Source organism: Brachycentrus maculatus, unplaced genomic scaffold, assembly GCF_059751285.1.
Source record: "Brachycentrus maculatus isolate JH-2025_06_01 unplaced genomic scaffold, ASM5975128v1 h1tg000017l, whole genome shotgun sequence".
Taxonomy (NCBI): Eukaryota; Metazoa; Arthropoda; class Insecta; order Trichoptera; family Brachycentridae; genus Brachycentrus; species Brachycentrus maculatus.
The window spans coordinates 2,222,178-2,237,651 of record NW_028280771.1 but is presented as its reverse complement, the minus strand read 5'-3'; the positions used below and the strand labels follow the sequence as shown (position 1 = coordinate 2,237,651).

The following is a 15,474-nucleotide window of genomic DNA, read 5'->3' as shown; positions in this document are numbered from 1 at the left end:
TTGACATTTGACAACTATAAGCACAAGGCCACAAGCGAACAGTTGTGTTCTAAACAAGCACTGATCGCGGTCAGTCAGCAATGCCGTATCGTTGTAACGTAACATGCTCGCCGCGAGCGATGTTACGACGTTACGTTATGATGAAATGCTCCAGTCAGTCTTCACCAAAATGTGTCAAACGTTTTGACCAATATCACTAGTCTGTTTTTGGTTGCTTGGAAGATATTGCTTTTTAGCAATAAGCCCGCCAATGTACTTTTTCTTTTCTGTACATGAAGTTTCAATAAATAAATGAATAAATTTGTTTCATGTTTTAAACTCATAAAACCCTTGTTCCAGGAATTGAATTATTACAATAACAGAATTCCTAAATTACTTGCTTTGTTAATCTTCAAACGCATTGCCTATCAAGTGTCAGTTATTCGTTAGTATAGGTCCTTTTGTTTAAACATTGATATACACGAAAAATGCAAAGATAAAAATAAAAAGAAGACTTGCATTTTGATATGATAGTTACGTACATATAGTTAAGACCTTAACAAAATGATTGGTTGATAATATCCATACATAAACATTGGATAATTGCTTCTTTTCTGCCTTTGAAATGAGGCTGGCGCAGAAGGTAAAAATACCCTTCCCACTATAAAGCATCTTTCGACCGAACGGGTAGAAATACCTTTCCCCTACGAAGTGTGTCAAGATATTTTTATGCCTTTTAATTACTTGCCATTGGTAGAAATTTATTACCTTATATTATTTTTTAAATCATGACAAAAGTATTGAAATAAATGGGTACCTACCATGAATAAAACCTATATCGCTCACTCCTTTCAACAACGTCATATATCAAAAAACATGATTTTTCAGGAGATCGTTTTTAAAGTTTAAAAATATAATGAAAGTATTAAAAATAAATATCAAGGCGCTTATTGAACTTTTTACTGTGCAACAGATCTTTTTAGGTAAAACCTGAGTATTTTTTCTCCATTTGAAAAATATTTAGTATATTTAAAAAAATAATGAGACAATACCTTTTCTTCAAAATGCAAAAACAACACTTTCTGCCCTGTAGCGGGTAAATATTAAGTTAAAAATATGCTGCTTTTGCTGGGATATGGTACATTTTCTGGGCATTCCGGAAACATGTACAACTGAAAATTGGCGATTTTTGATATATGACGTTGTTGAAAGAAGTGAGCGATATGTCGAAATAATATGCAGCCCTTCCTTACCATAGAAAAATTCAAACATAACCTGAGTTTTTGAGGTTGTGCAAATGCGCATATACATTTATATATTTGATATTGAATGCCATTATTTAAGGGATATTTAAAAAAAATAATAACTGAGTAATTCATTTGACAGGCGAATAAATAATCTACGAAAACAACATAATTTATACTCTACTGAAATGTCATTTAGTTTGAATTTGGCAGATGTACATGAGAATATTTTAAATAAATATAATGAATAATTTAATTTACCTCCATGCTCGGTGAATTTCGGGTTCGATAGAATTTGTTTAGCAAATTTTAGCCCATTTTTATATTGTTTGTGTTCATAACAACGCTGAAAGAAATTCACAATGACAGTTAATAAAATATGTATTTAATGTTTATAAAATAAATTTAATGTTTATAAAATATATGTAATTTCATTGATATAAATAAAAATCGTTGAGTGCATTGCAAAAATATACAAAAAATAGGTTATTCATACTATTGTGCTTTATCAGTGATAAAGCACAATTGTTGTGCTTTAGTTACTCTAAAAATAGGGTTATAAGATATTAAATATAGAATTTTCCACGAGTGGAGGGCAGAAAAATTAATATATATATTTTTTTGTTATTTGTCAATTTATTTAAATATTTATTTATTTCATATTGTCATTTATTTTATTAAATTTATAGGGATAACGATTCCCAAATAGGATTTAGACATATATGAGTGACAGAGACAGGTATAGGAAAATGGTGCAGCGCCCAGTAATAAAACGATAAACACTGGAAAACTTACCAAAATTCTCTTAAAAAGAGCATTTTCTTTGGGAGGTAATGGATTACTCGAAGGCATTTTTTATTTGCCGATAATCTCAAAGGCCGGCAAACTATATTTTTCACCTCAAAACCTCGTGGCTAAGATGCAAGAAGTCGATCACGGGTCACGTGACCTACAATCTCAGAACTACCAACTGAGAATTTTCAAATTTGCGACCAATTAGCGCATTCCACTGACGTTGGCAAGACTTGTTGAAATAACAAACCAGAGACACCAAGCTTAGTATAAAAGTATTAAATAATTAGAATGGTATATCTCTTTTTCTGTTGAGCCAATACAAATGAATGAAGATAAAAAGAGATAAATAATACAAGAATGTAATGCGTACTTAATGAAGTTAGCCGCAAAAGAATGTTAAAAGGAGACAGAGCATATTATGTAATGCGCTATCTTTTTCTTTTATTATAAATTTGCACAAATATATACATTTACAGGATATTCTGTATTTTTTGTAGCTTGCAATCTATATAAAATATAATCTATGCAACGGACAAACGTCAAAAAGCAGCTGTCTTGTGTGTGGGTGTCGCGCCGGAGGAAATTTGTTTATTTGGTTTTCGTCTATCGCAATTATTATCAGTCCGCGAGTGCGCGAAGCTATTAGTGCCACGAGTTAGATTGAAATGGGATTTGAAAGCATGCGTTCAGGGCATGCAAGATGTCCGACGTACCTGGTGGCTGGTTTACTCGTCATGTCGTTCCTGCTCATGTGCAACTGGTGGTCTCTCTCCAGCCAGAACTACGAGCTCCTCCGGGAGATGGACGGGATGGCCAACCAGCTCAGTCTGTGCTCGGATAGCAAGCTGACGTGTTCGTCGAAGATGAATGCCGTAGAAACGCAGCTGAGAGATGTCAACTCGAAATACAGGACATTAGAAGGTAACCACAAGGACGAGATAACGTCCCTCAAGTCAGAGATATCAGAACTAGAAAAATCGTTTAAAAACTCGAAACGAGACTTGAATTACTGTCAAACTGAGCTCGATTCCCTCAAAAAAGTAGATTTAAGCAAACAAGCCACTTTAGAATCGATGCGTGTAGAAAAGGAAAATTTAGCCACACAACTGAGTAAAGCGAAAGATAAAATAACCGAACTCGAGTTATCTCTCAAGGCAACTCAAGCCCTTGTAGCTGAAAAGGATAAAGTGGAACCAGTCGCATCTGTGTCTAAATACACCCCATCCATCGTTGCCAATAAAGCTGCCGGAGTGGAATCACAGGACGTACTGCCGTATCCCTCCATCAACGATGGCCCAGTTAATGATGGCAACCACGAAAGCAACAAGGATGCAGAAAATGCTGCCAACGAAATACTGGATGAAAATCCGGATCAAGAAACGGCAAAAAGACCACCCATCAAACTTAACTAATAAACAAAACTATCCATTTTATTTTTACAATGATTAAAAATATAAAAAATATTGCAACAATATTAGTTTTTTATAATGTTCTAAGAAATAAAGATTTGAACTAGGGTCCTTCAGATGTTTGGTGAGATGCTCTGTCATCCTAAAATGAATTTTTAACGCCGTTAAATGACTTCTAACACCCTCTTTGGTTTTCTATATAGATTAACCCATTTTATCATTTATCTCTTCGTTTGATAAAGCTTTTGTCAGCCAGTTTAAATTACAGCTATGGACATTACAGCTATTTTACTATGTTTTTAAATATAGGTTTTACTTGGTAAATACCACTATTTTGTAAAATCTATTGTGACATGTGTTTTGATGCGATGCTTGAAAATTATGCAGAATGCTTCGAAATACAAATCACAAAAGGTTAAAAGAAAAAGTGGTATTTACCAACTAAATCTTATAAATGGATAGATATCAAGTGACTGAATCAATTAATGTTTTTTTTATACAATTTCAGCTTGAAGGAAGGTCTTTTATTTTATCAGATTGCAAAAAACATATTAGCTCTCTAAAAACTCTTTTTTCCACATAAAATTTAAACTGCATTGTTTTGTCTTTTTTAATAATGGATGGCATTTTAAAATGGAATGAACTATTAAAAAAAAAGGTTTTTTAATTCATCGCCGAATAATGAAACCTTTAGACCACATAATTAAGTCATGAGGCATTTTAACCACCCTACCTTCGGGTTATTTTCCATTAACCACCCTATCTTCGGGTTATTTTCAGGCATATTTTTTAACGTTTGTTGTCACCAAATATTGTCAGGTATGAAACCTGACAAAAATTCGTCAGTGTATCCGGTACGCATTAAATATTTTTGGAATAGATATCTTTTCTCGCGGAAAAGCGCGGAATGGTGAAGAAAATCTGCGTGTATCACGTACGTTCGTATGTGTAAGGCTGTTAATATTGTTGCAGTTATTTTTTTTGTTTTATTTCATCAAAAGATCTTTTCGATTTAGTCTTTGGTAATAATTATTTGTAACGATGGTCAGTTTTTGTGTTACTCGTTATAGAACAGAGATAAGTTATCAAGTAAGCTTAAAATGTACGATTATAATAAGGGACTATTATTATTTTGTTTCGTTTTATTACAATTATCGCATTGGCCTGACTATAGGACCACCCTTTTTATAAGGCGACCCCTATTTTTTTAATCAGCATTTGAATAGTGAATCTCAGCCTTTTTAAATAAAATCTCACCCTGTAGTCAAGCTAACATGTTAGTTTAAAGGTCACTGACGGGAGTCATTTCTTCGTAACGTAAGACGTTACAATGCGAGCATTCATATATACAGCGTTCCGAGTGCTCCACCCGAAGTCGGATGCTCACCGCGAGTGACGTCATGACGTTACGTTACGACAAAATGCTCCGGCCAATCCTTACCTTAAAGTTCTTCATTTTAGCACGGAATTATAATATTTTAGATCTGTTGTAATAAATACAGTAAGTACAAGTCTGCGAAGGGTTACCTATTTGGTAACTTTTAGGTTATTTATCTGAAATAAAATTACAGATACATGTGTTTAGCACAAGGAATTTTATAAATAAATTCCATTCAATATGTCAACAATTTTAAGTTAATACATTTTATTCAGATTTACAATATTAATATGTGATGTTTTCAATGCTTGTTTAAAAAAATATATAACTCCCTTTTTATGCAAAGGAAAAACGAAAGTTTTGGCCTTTACCGGGCTCTCATTTGACTAGCTTAAGTGATCACTATTCTGCCCATTATTAAATATCCATATTGCCTAAATTATTGTATCCCAAGTTGAATGTATGGGGTAATTTAACAACTGCTTTTGTACCTCTGTTGAACCTGGCCCTAATATATGGCCTTCGGGTGTTAAATCCAGTTTTCGAGTGCAATCATATAAAAAAAATTATAAAATATTCTTTACTCTTACTTATTGCTCAATTAGGTTTCTTACTTTTGTAAAATTCACTATTTCTTACATTCCAAAATCATCATTTATCTTTTTGATTTTGCACACATGAATATTAATGAAGTATTTTATGTGTGTTTACAAATATGACTCATAAATGAATATAATTCCAATAGAGAGAATATTGTATTCTATGCCCCAAGGGTGATTAGTAAAGATACAACAGTTAAAAGAAACATACAATATTCCTACTATATTTTTATGATAAAACTACTCAATAAATAATTATAACATAAAATATATTTCTTTTTTTACTTTGCTCACCTTTAATAATAATAATAATAAAATTGGATAACTTATATAGCGCCATTTTCGTAAAAAAAATACCTCAAGGGCGCTTCACTGTGAATGAATTGGGGAAAATATTATGGTGGAAATGATTTAGCAAACAAATGTGTTTTTAGTCTTTTTCTAAAGATCATCTCACTCTCACTATTTCTAATCATTGGTGGAAGAGCATTCCACGCCGTCGGTCCTGCAACAGCAAAGGCACGCTCGCCAAATTTAGTGCGTTGGTTGCGAGCTGGTAAGATAACTTTGCCCATTGCAGATGTTGTAGCCGATCGAAGCGTGAGCCGTCTATCAACCAATACATCTGGAATACACAGCTCCTTAAGATACTCTGGAGCCATATTGTGTATTGATTTATACATGAGTAGGCAGAGTTTATACTCAACCCTTTCGGGAAAGCGTAACCAGTGGAGTTTGTGAAGTAGTGGGGTGATGTGACTGAATTTAGAAATTCCAAAAATTAGTCTCGCTGTACCTTTGGTACATTTTGTATTCTGTACACATTTAAATAATTAATTCAGTATGAATATCGTCTGTATTCTATTTTTTTATCAATTTATTTCCTATTCTTATGTGTAAAATTGCAAACATAAATATTAAAAGTAAAAAAAAAATCCCAGCCAAATACAACACAAAAGGAAATAATGTTTATTTACTAAGAGTAATTTTCATTTGACTTGCGTTAATGGTTTTCAACACTGGAATATATTTTTTTTTAATCTTTCAACATATGGCAAAATAATGAGACCGTGAATTATAAAATATATTTCCATGATTTTTTAAAAATTTTATTCCATGTTATCATTTGTCAATTGGGAAATGGCAGTTAAAATATTATTTTATTATTAATACATTTAATTTTTTAACGCAGCCATATATGTTTCAACTATATCTCTTTCAAAATAGAAATATTTTGTGTATAGTCTACTTTTTACTCACCTAAATATCATTATTTCTGTATCCTTTCCCTCTATCTCAATGTCTGAATAAATTTGTCATTTCAAACAGCGAAACAAATTGCAGTAATACATTATTTCATTAGTGTAATCACACTGTTTATAATAGTCCCAAAATAAGAACGCCTTTTATAGAATTCAATTGTGTAAACATCCAACATTTTTGTTTGAATTCATTATTTCCATGTGCGCGATAGTGAATGATTTGCATAATTTGAAATGTAGAAGTGTTTTATTTTCTTCTTGACTGTATTATGAAATATTTGAATATATGGTTTGCTGTAGGTACATTTATGTCTTTCTCTTTTATAGACATTTTTTTAATATTGAAATGTTTACAATTTTGAAATATCTGTAGTAAATAGTGTTCTGGTCTTATCAGTGCCTACATGATTTTTTAATCAAATGCAATGTTTGTTTTACTGATAAAACAATGTTTTTATTTTATCAGTGATTCTTTAAATTTCTTTTGTGTTTTGTTAAATCTCAGAAACTTTTTGATACATTTTATATGAAGATATTTTAAATATGTATATTATAACTTTTCAATATACTTATATAATTTTATAATATATAAATAAAAATATGTATTATTTATTGTACTATGGACATAACCAATACTCCTCATTCAACTTGCAAATATGTCTACTTAGTATGGTTTTGTAATTTAGAGATTTTAAAATGTTTGATTGAATCCTTTATTTAGTTTTATTAATATTTGTAGGCCCTTTTTATTTCTGAAAATATTTATTTTATTATAAATACAGTTTAAACATTATTTTGATTATTTAAAATCTTTAAAAATATCGGTTAAATTAAATATAGGATGGGGCCAAACATTTCAAAATCCAAAATAGCAAAATTGCAATTCTACAATATAATTTGTAAAAGTGATGCGCCTTTTTGCAACAATGAATATTTTACATGTTGATATTTTAATTTAATCATTGCAAAATTTATAATTCGTACAAAAATTAAAATGTACAAATTAAAACATTGATTAAAGAAGTTAATTCAAGTAATTTTCAGGAAAATAGTAAAAACATTTTTGTTTTTGCTTTTATGCCTCTTGAATATAAATTTTAAAAAAATATTTTTTTTTTACTCACATCATTTTAAGTGTGTCCTAATCCTTGTTAACAAATCTCGATTTCTCTGCTTGAAATTGGGTTTGTGCTAAATAAAAAGCTTACTCAACTCGACCATATATGCTGCCGAGAACTCACATATGAAAGAACGTGTCAATTATACGATATATATACATATGAGTTACAAAAAATTGAACAGTGCAGTTGTCAATCATGGGTAGAATGGTGAATGTTACACATGTATAAAGTTACCTTAACCTGCCTATCACAGGTCGTTAGCCTTGTAAAAACCCCGGCTTCCATGCTCATCTTAGTTGAGACGTCAATAAAAAAATTACTTATGATATTCGTCAGGTTGTGGTCCCGTGGTTAGTGTCACGGACTCTTAAGTCAGAGTTTCACGGTTCGAACCCACTCTACCACAATTTGGAACGTATTTCTAACAATGAGCCGCTTAGGCTTACAGAAATAGTAAGAAATTGGGATGTTTGTGGAAATATATAATAAAAACACAAATATTTCTCTTTTTTTATAAAAAAAATATATATAAAATTTTTATGAATACTTAGCCATTTATATAATATCATTTTTTGGTATCACCAATAAATTTTTTGAGCGTATATTGTATTTTACCACATGAGTGCCATGTATTTGTGAATAAAAAGTGTCATGAAGTAAATTAAGCATACATATATTGATTGCTAACTTTGATTAAAGTCAATCGTTGTCAGCCAAAAGAATGTGAGTGACAAATGGCTACTTTTCAGAAGACGCATTCGAAGCGCTACAACTTTGTTAGGTATGAAGTGCAGGACCTTGCCTTTGTGTAATTAACAATCAAGTTGACACCATGTCAATCTGATGTGGTGCCCCATGCAATATTGGTTGCAGATAGAGGGCCAGGAAAGTTATATAATTAGAAAATCAGCATTCCTTTTAAACAACATTGTTCAACGATGCATAATGAAAAATGTGATAAAGGTTTTATTTTAAATTCATCTTCTATTTTTTTTACATTTTATTATATGTGTTGAATTTTCAATTATACGTTTAAATGTTATATAATTGTAAACGCATCTAATTTACTATCTAATACATGATTATTGGTGTTAATATTCTATTTTTTTTTCACATATCTCAAATTAAAGGAATGAAAATCCTCTAAAATATTTCTGAATAAAAATTATTACCTTGTATTATAGATAGATAAAAAAAAGTTTTATTTTTCCTTTATTTTCATATGACTAATAATAAAATTAACTTTATTAAATATTTGTAAATAAAAATCAATTCTTTTGGTAATTAAAAACTGAAAAATGTGATGTTAAATTTAATAAATTGAAATTTATAAATGGTAGATTAAAATTAGTTTTTTTTAAAGATATAAATTGATTGATACTGCTTTTCTTTCACATTAAGTTTTCATAAATTGTATATGTTATTAATTAAATGGAAGTATTAAGTGTTTTAATTTTTTTTTTCTCAAATGCGGAGAAAATATGGAGTAGCGTAAGAATACTAAATAGGACATTACAATTATGTATATGTATTAGTTTCCTGTGTCCAAAATTTAAAAAAATATTTTCACTTCAATTTGAAATTAGTCAAGGTATTACTGCATTTTCTTATTCATACCTCCTTAAAGATATTTCCTTGCTATTTTTGGTATCTTTTCTCTCATATGGGATTACTATGTCAGAGTTCAGTAATGCCTTGGAAATAATTGACCTTATCAGTGCAGTGATGTTGCAAATATATAGCCAATATGTTTATCATTTGAAATTAGTATCTGAAAGATATAGTATTGTGTAAGTAGGTTAATGTGATACTTGAGTATGCATAATTTTATACCTGTTTCTTCAAATACTGTTTTAATAAAAAGTATTGTGACAATGGTTTTATTTTTACTACACTGTTCTAGGTTAATGAATTATAGTGACGCCTTTCATAACATACTTAATTCGTTCCAGAAGCAAGTTCATTATGTGAAATGCGTTTTTCGATAACAATAAACTGAATGAATAAGTTTTAAAAAATTATTCATTCTGTAGCATAAAATATGTTTTTTTCAGGAGAATATTTCTTTAAATCGTCAGAGATGACTTTGGGTTTATGACGGATGATATTTTGGGTAGAGATGTCATCTTTCACCTGCCAAATCACCAATAGCCTTTTAATTTCCTCGTGGATCAAAGACCTATGTTTTTCGTTGAAAAGCTTTTACACTTCCTTGGCCTCCATGATCGACTTGATGGCATCCTTTTTGACCAAAGTGGTGTAGATGGTGGTCTTGCTAGGACAAAACTTTTTGACCAGGTCACCCCACATTTACTCCTAATTAGTTCTTATTTTATTTCAACAAAAATCACCCTCCTGCCTTTTTTAGAAGCCATAATATACACAAAATATACAAATACGTGCCTGTGCTAATGGCAGGGAAGAATGGCTGTCCCGCTTTAATGTAAGTTCGTATGACGTTTGCATAGGCTTTGTGTGGGCTTGGAGCATTTGAGCAGCAAGATGAAATACGATACAGTCCTTTGTAAGTCGTGTAATGAACCAACAGAAAGATTGTTATACGAGGCATCACTGTACTTATGCAAGGGTGGGGGTGAACCTTTATTCCATGTCTTTTTATTTGGATTAGTGATTTTTTAGCATAATGCTTGGCATTTCTTTAATTCAAAAAATTCCACTTGAAATTTCCTTCACATTATATGGGTCCCCAAAATGCCCATTGTATAAATGAAAATACTCTCGAGGAGCTGTATACAATGGAAGGGTAGCACATTGTCAGAAACGAAGACTTAATCCATTGTGTCTTCGTTCCTCAACCATGAGTCATGGTTGAAGGGCAACTGGGGGAAAAAGATCATATAGACAACATTTTCAGTAGCCGGGCCAGATTAACAATTTATTAGTTACTTTTTAAACTTATTTGCATGTTTAGACTCGTAATGCCGTTTAATGTTATACTATTTCAAGATAGAAACAGAATCATTGCATATCAGGCATGTTGGCTTTGTTTTAAATTCCACGAAAAAATAGTTTATGGTCCATCCGTCTTAAACTTCTCAGTTAATCTTTTACTGTTCTCTTCTTTAGTCCAACGTCTTTACTACTTGGCGCCATTATGGGTCTTGAAATGATCAGGATAGTGAAATACTCTCATATATGGGATATGATACGAACTACGCACGACATAATGTTCTTTTGGTGGTTTTGTGTACACTAAAGGAAAAAATGTGTGATTTGCTCCGCGGGCCGCGGGTTGGCCACCCTTGATATAGACAGTAACTGAATCGATGGACATTCCTTGTCAACTCTGCCCGGAAACTTTTACACAAGGAATATCAACTGTAGAGAGAATTGGAAGATGGAAGGAAGTCTACAAACGACTCTACCATAACCACAGCCACTCTGTTAGATTTGTCCAATTGAGAGGAAGTAATTTTACAGTATTCATGATTTATTTGCAGGATTTTGAAATCTTTTACAGGAAAGTATTTTTTTTGTTAGGTAAAAAAAGTGATTTTTAAAAATTACCTTTACATGTATTGTCAACATCGTTAATTTATATACTTCATTTGCAGATTTATTGCTGATGGGCAATTAACAGCCGACATTTGTCTAGAAGAATCCATTAAAATCGAGGCCTTCTTTCTAATCAGCAAACTGGTCGCAAAAAAATATAAAATAAGCATTTGTAGATAGTAAAATAATGGAAAAGTAATAAAACGCAACCTGGGTTGGAAAATATAGTTTATTAATTTAGTAAATATGTAAACTAAGTTAAAAGTAACAATAATTGTTTTACACTACAAAATCTTTTTTCTACACATTAAAAGAAATTAGATACATACATTATTGTTTTTTCCTAATTTCAGGAGTGTAACAAAACACACATCAAAATGTTTTATTTTTTCAAATAAAATCTTACTTAAAAACTGATACATAATTCTCTCTAAGACGTTTCTAGTAATTTGGTTTTTCTCTTTATATCTTCCAATTATTTATTATTATTTTAACTAATAATAACCATATATCAGAGAGATAGTCCCGTGTTACATTTATAACAAATAATTTTATTTTATTTTAGTATAAAAATAAGACAAAAGTGAAACAGTGGTATAATTATGACTTTGTATTATAAGAGCCATAAAATCCCAGCATACTTGGTATAATCATTGAGGAAAGCAAGTTCTTGCAAACCAAACTGTTTTTGAGTCCATTAACCTGTTAACCAGGTGGGACGTATAAATACGTCAAACGTAAACAATATCAGGTACGTGTAGGACATATGAATACGTCCTGTAAATATATCGCTCACTTCTTTCAAGAACGTCATAAATCTAAAAACATGATTTTTCAGGAGAACGTTTTTAAAGTTTAAAAATATAACACAATGTATTAAAAATAAATATCAAGCCACTTATTTAACTTTTTACTGTGCAACAGATCTTTTTAGGTAAAACCTGAAGGTTTTTTCTCCATTTGAAAAATATTTAGTACATTTAAAAAATTATTAAACAATCCCTTTTCATCAAAATGCAAAAACAACACTTTCTGCCCTGTAGCGGATAAATATTTAGTTAAAAATATGCCTCTTTTGCTGGAATATAGTACATTTTCTGGGCATTCCGAAAACATGCACAACTGAAAATTGTAAATTTTTGATTTACGATGTTCTTGAAAGGAGTGAGCGATATGTTGCCCCCTGGAATGGTCAGGATCTATATTTTTAAACAACAAAGGTAATTAGTCATCCATACATGTTTCAACATGAATTCTTTTCTATTTGTTTGTAATTTTAAATTTCCCTTTGTGATTTATTTTATTTTAAGCATAAATAAAATATGTGAAATTACGTCCACTGGGCATGACATACTGACACGTCCTAATTAAAGAGTTCGCGCCCGTTGTATGTTACATAATTAAAACGTGAACTGCTTAACAGGGTAAATGTGACGTAGAATCTCAATATTTGAGATTTCACTTTTTCATTTTTTTTTCTCACAAATACAAAAAAAAACAGCAGAATAACATTGATTGTGCCTCTAAATATTTTCAATTCTCTTGCAAAACCATAAAACATACATGGGATTCCCATCCCTCTGACATACGGATGCATCACCTCTTGGGAATGCAAAAATAAGCCTAATAAAAAAGCCCGTTACTACACATACATAATATATAAAGGATAACAAATTATTTTATAACCGATGAATTGTTCCTTTGCGTTCTTAAATACAAAAATACACTTCAAAAACACTTCACGTAGAGGTTACATACATATTTCAGCAGACTCTTGATGTACTGGGATCGGATCAACTGCGATCCGGAATGTTTTATTGAAAAAAACTAAAAAGCAGGATCAAAAAATAAAAAAAATATTTATATTTCATGTTTTTTTTATGAAGGCCAACCACAAGATCGAGTGCATTGACTATTATTGTCATATTTATCAAGTTTCAGATTATTTTTCAGGTAAAATAATAGTAAGAGCAAAATAATAGTACATTATCCAGAAAATTTATTTACAATCCATCCTAGAAAAGCAAGAGTCTTCTGTATATTAGAAACAAATAAAATTAATAATATTGAAATACAAATACATGTATCAATTGTCCGAATCAAACTTTTAAATGTTGACTAAATGAAGTTTTGACTTTCTAATTATTTTTTTTTATCCAATAGGATAAAAACGATACATATATGATTTTAACAGATCTTTAAAATTTAACTTATTTTATATTGCTATGGTTTATTTGCTGAACTGATTGATTTCATAAATTATAAATCAAATTTAATACAAATTCTTAGTTTTTTGTAAAATAATGATCAATAGTGCAGGAAAACGGATTATGTGTTGTCAAAACATAATTAAATGATTTTCTAAATGTATATTGAAAACCCCAACAACCTGTATGATTTAAGGACAAACTTTATACTATATATATATATATATAAATTAATGCTTTAAGGTATTCAAAATTTGTCAAGTAATGAGATATCTGAATTTGTAAAACAGTATTGTAAGGCAATATATGGAAAGGTACAGATGTTTTTTAAAAAGTGCTCACTTTGTTGTCAGTTGGAATTCCCTTGTGGCAAAATGAGTTATTTTTTATATAAAGACAAAATGCTCACTTTTCTTTAATTGGGTTACCAAAGATAATTGTGTTTTCTACAGTAAAAGCTCATTGGTTTGAAATTGATGGGACTTATAAAAATTCAAATAAAAAAATATTGTACATTTCAAGAAAAAAACATATACAGAAGGAAATTTATATATTTTTTTGAAAAAATAATAAGAGTAATTAAAAAATCTATGTTAACCCTTAGAGTGCCAACCGTCGATAGATGGACTCTTTATTAATGCGTATAAAGTGCGGAGTGTCGGAATACCGACTATTGCGCAATTTGATTTCGGTATCGACCTGTACGGACGTGTCTTAGCGCGCGCATGTATAACGTTTTTAATAAGTCAATAACATTTATAAATAACCATTTGAAATTATTTTGCTGTGAATTTAAAACTGATTTTTGTGTTTTTTTTTAAGTAAAAGTTTTTTTATTTCTACCTACAAAATGTCAAATTCGTCAAGTAGTGATGATGAAAAGCAATTGGCAATTTATGCAAAATATGTGAAAATAAGCTCAGCACTATAAGGGTTAATAATTATTTATAAAAATCTGTTTTATTACCCGTTACTCAAGTTATTGGGTGAATTCATTAATTTTTTTTAGTTTTCAGTGGGAAAAAAAGATGATGAAAACCAAAATTAATTGGGAAGAATCAGAGCATTTGTAATGTTATTTACAACCACAGGTACCTGAATGGGTGGAGAACATTCCAAGCCATAATAAAAGAAGAGGTATTTCCTGGTTCCAAGTTAATGCCTCTTTTAACATAGCTTGGAATGTTCCAAGTAAGCCCCGCAATTTATCATTCACTTACTACAAGCGACGATAAGGCGCGCGCAGCAAACTGTCGGTTGAGAAAGGGGTCACTTTGACAATTCACCCATCAAGAATTTTCGTCACAATTTGGCATTAAAAAAAATTTCAGCTTATAATTTTATTTTGAATTTTGGGCAAAATATTGCTTCCAATTATAAAACTTTAAAAATATATATACAAACAGTGCCAGGTAAGCAAGAATATTGGAATATTTTTAAAATTATTTTTGTTTGAATCAATGAGCTTTTATTGACATACTACACGTGAAAAGAAAAAGATACATATTTACAATATTGTTTTTTAAATATATAAAAATCAAATTATCAATTAGCAATGGTCGTTTTTATTCATTATTTGTAATATGTTAGAATTACTAAAATGACAAAAAAAGAAAAAAATTAATAATAATAAAAATAAAATTTGATATATCAAATAATGAAATATTGAAACAGATATTTGTATCCTTTTTTATATTTTCGATCACAATGGCTCAAAACAACAGCTGACACAAAGCATAGAGTTAAGTTAAATTTTCGAAAAGGATCCGTTTAGATTGACAAAAATAAAGTTAAAATGTTAGTTTTTGGGTAACATATCCAAAATTAAACACGGTTATTGGATTGAATTCTAATTTTATTTACATATATATGATAATATGTGACGCGTTTCGTCTAATTAAGACATTAAGTCTTAGTATTGTTACGGAACGCGTCACATATTATCATTTATATGTAAATAAAAG

General features: G+C 30.4%; 2 protein-coding genes across 2 annotated transcripts in view; one reads left to right on the top strand and one right to left on the bottom strand.

Moving 5' to 3' along the window:
* Naa15-16 (N-alpha-acetyltransferase 15/16) overlaps positions 1 to 2,188 on the bottom strand; it is a 219,883-nt gene extending 217,695 nt beyond the window's left edge. The window contains exons 1-2 of the mRNA XM_088266806.1: positions 2,019 to 2,188; positions 1,485 to 1,569 (exon numbers count right to left, since the gene is read on the bottom strand). Coding sequence (XP_088122932.1) covers positions 1,485 to 1,569; positions 2,019 to 2,075 — 142 coding nt within the window. The 5' untranslated portion in view covers positions 2,076 to 2,188. The remainder of the gene's footprint in view (positions 1 to 1,484; positions 1,570 to 2,018) is intronic.
* A 342-nt stretch (positions 2,189 to 2,530) lies between these two features.
* On the top strand, positions 2,531 to 5,668 carry LOC148313199 (uncharacterized). Its single transcript, XM_088266658.1, has one exon. It carries the CDS (start codon positions 2,684 to 2,686, stop codon positions 3,428 to 3,430), a length of 747 nt encoding a protein of 248 aa, XP_088122784.1. The 5' UTR covers positions 2,531 to 2,683; the 3' UTR covers positions 3,431 to 5,668.
* Positions 5,669 to 15,474: the final 9,806 nt, after the last annotated feature.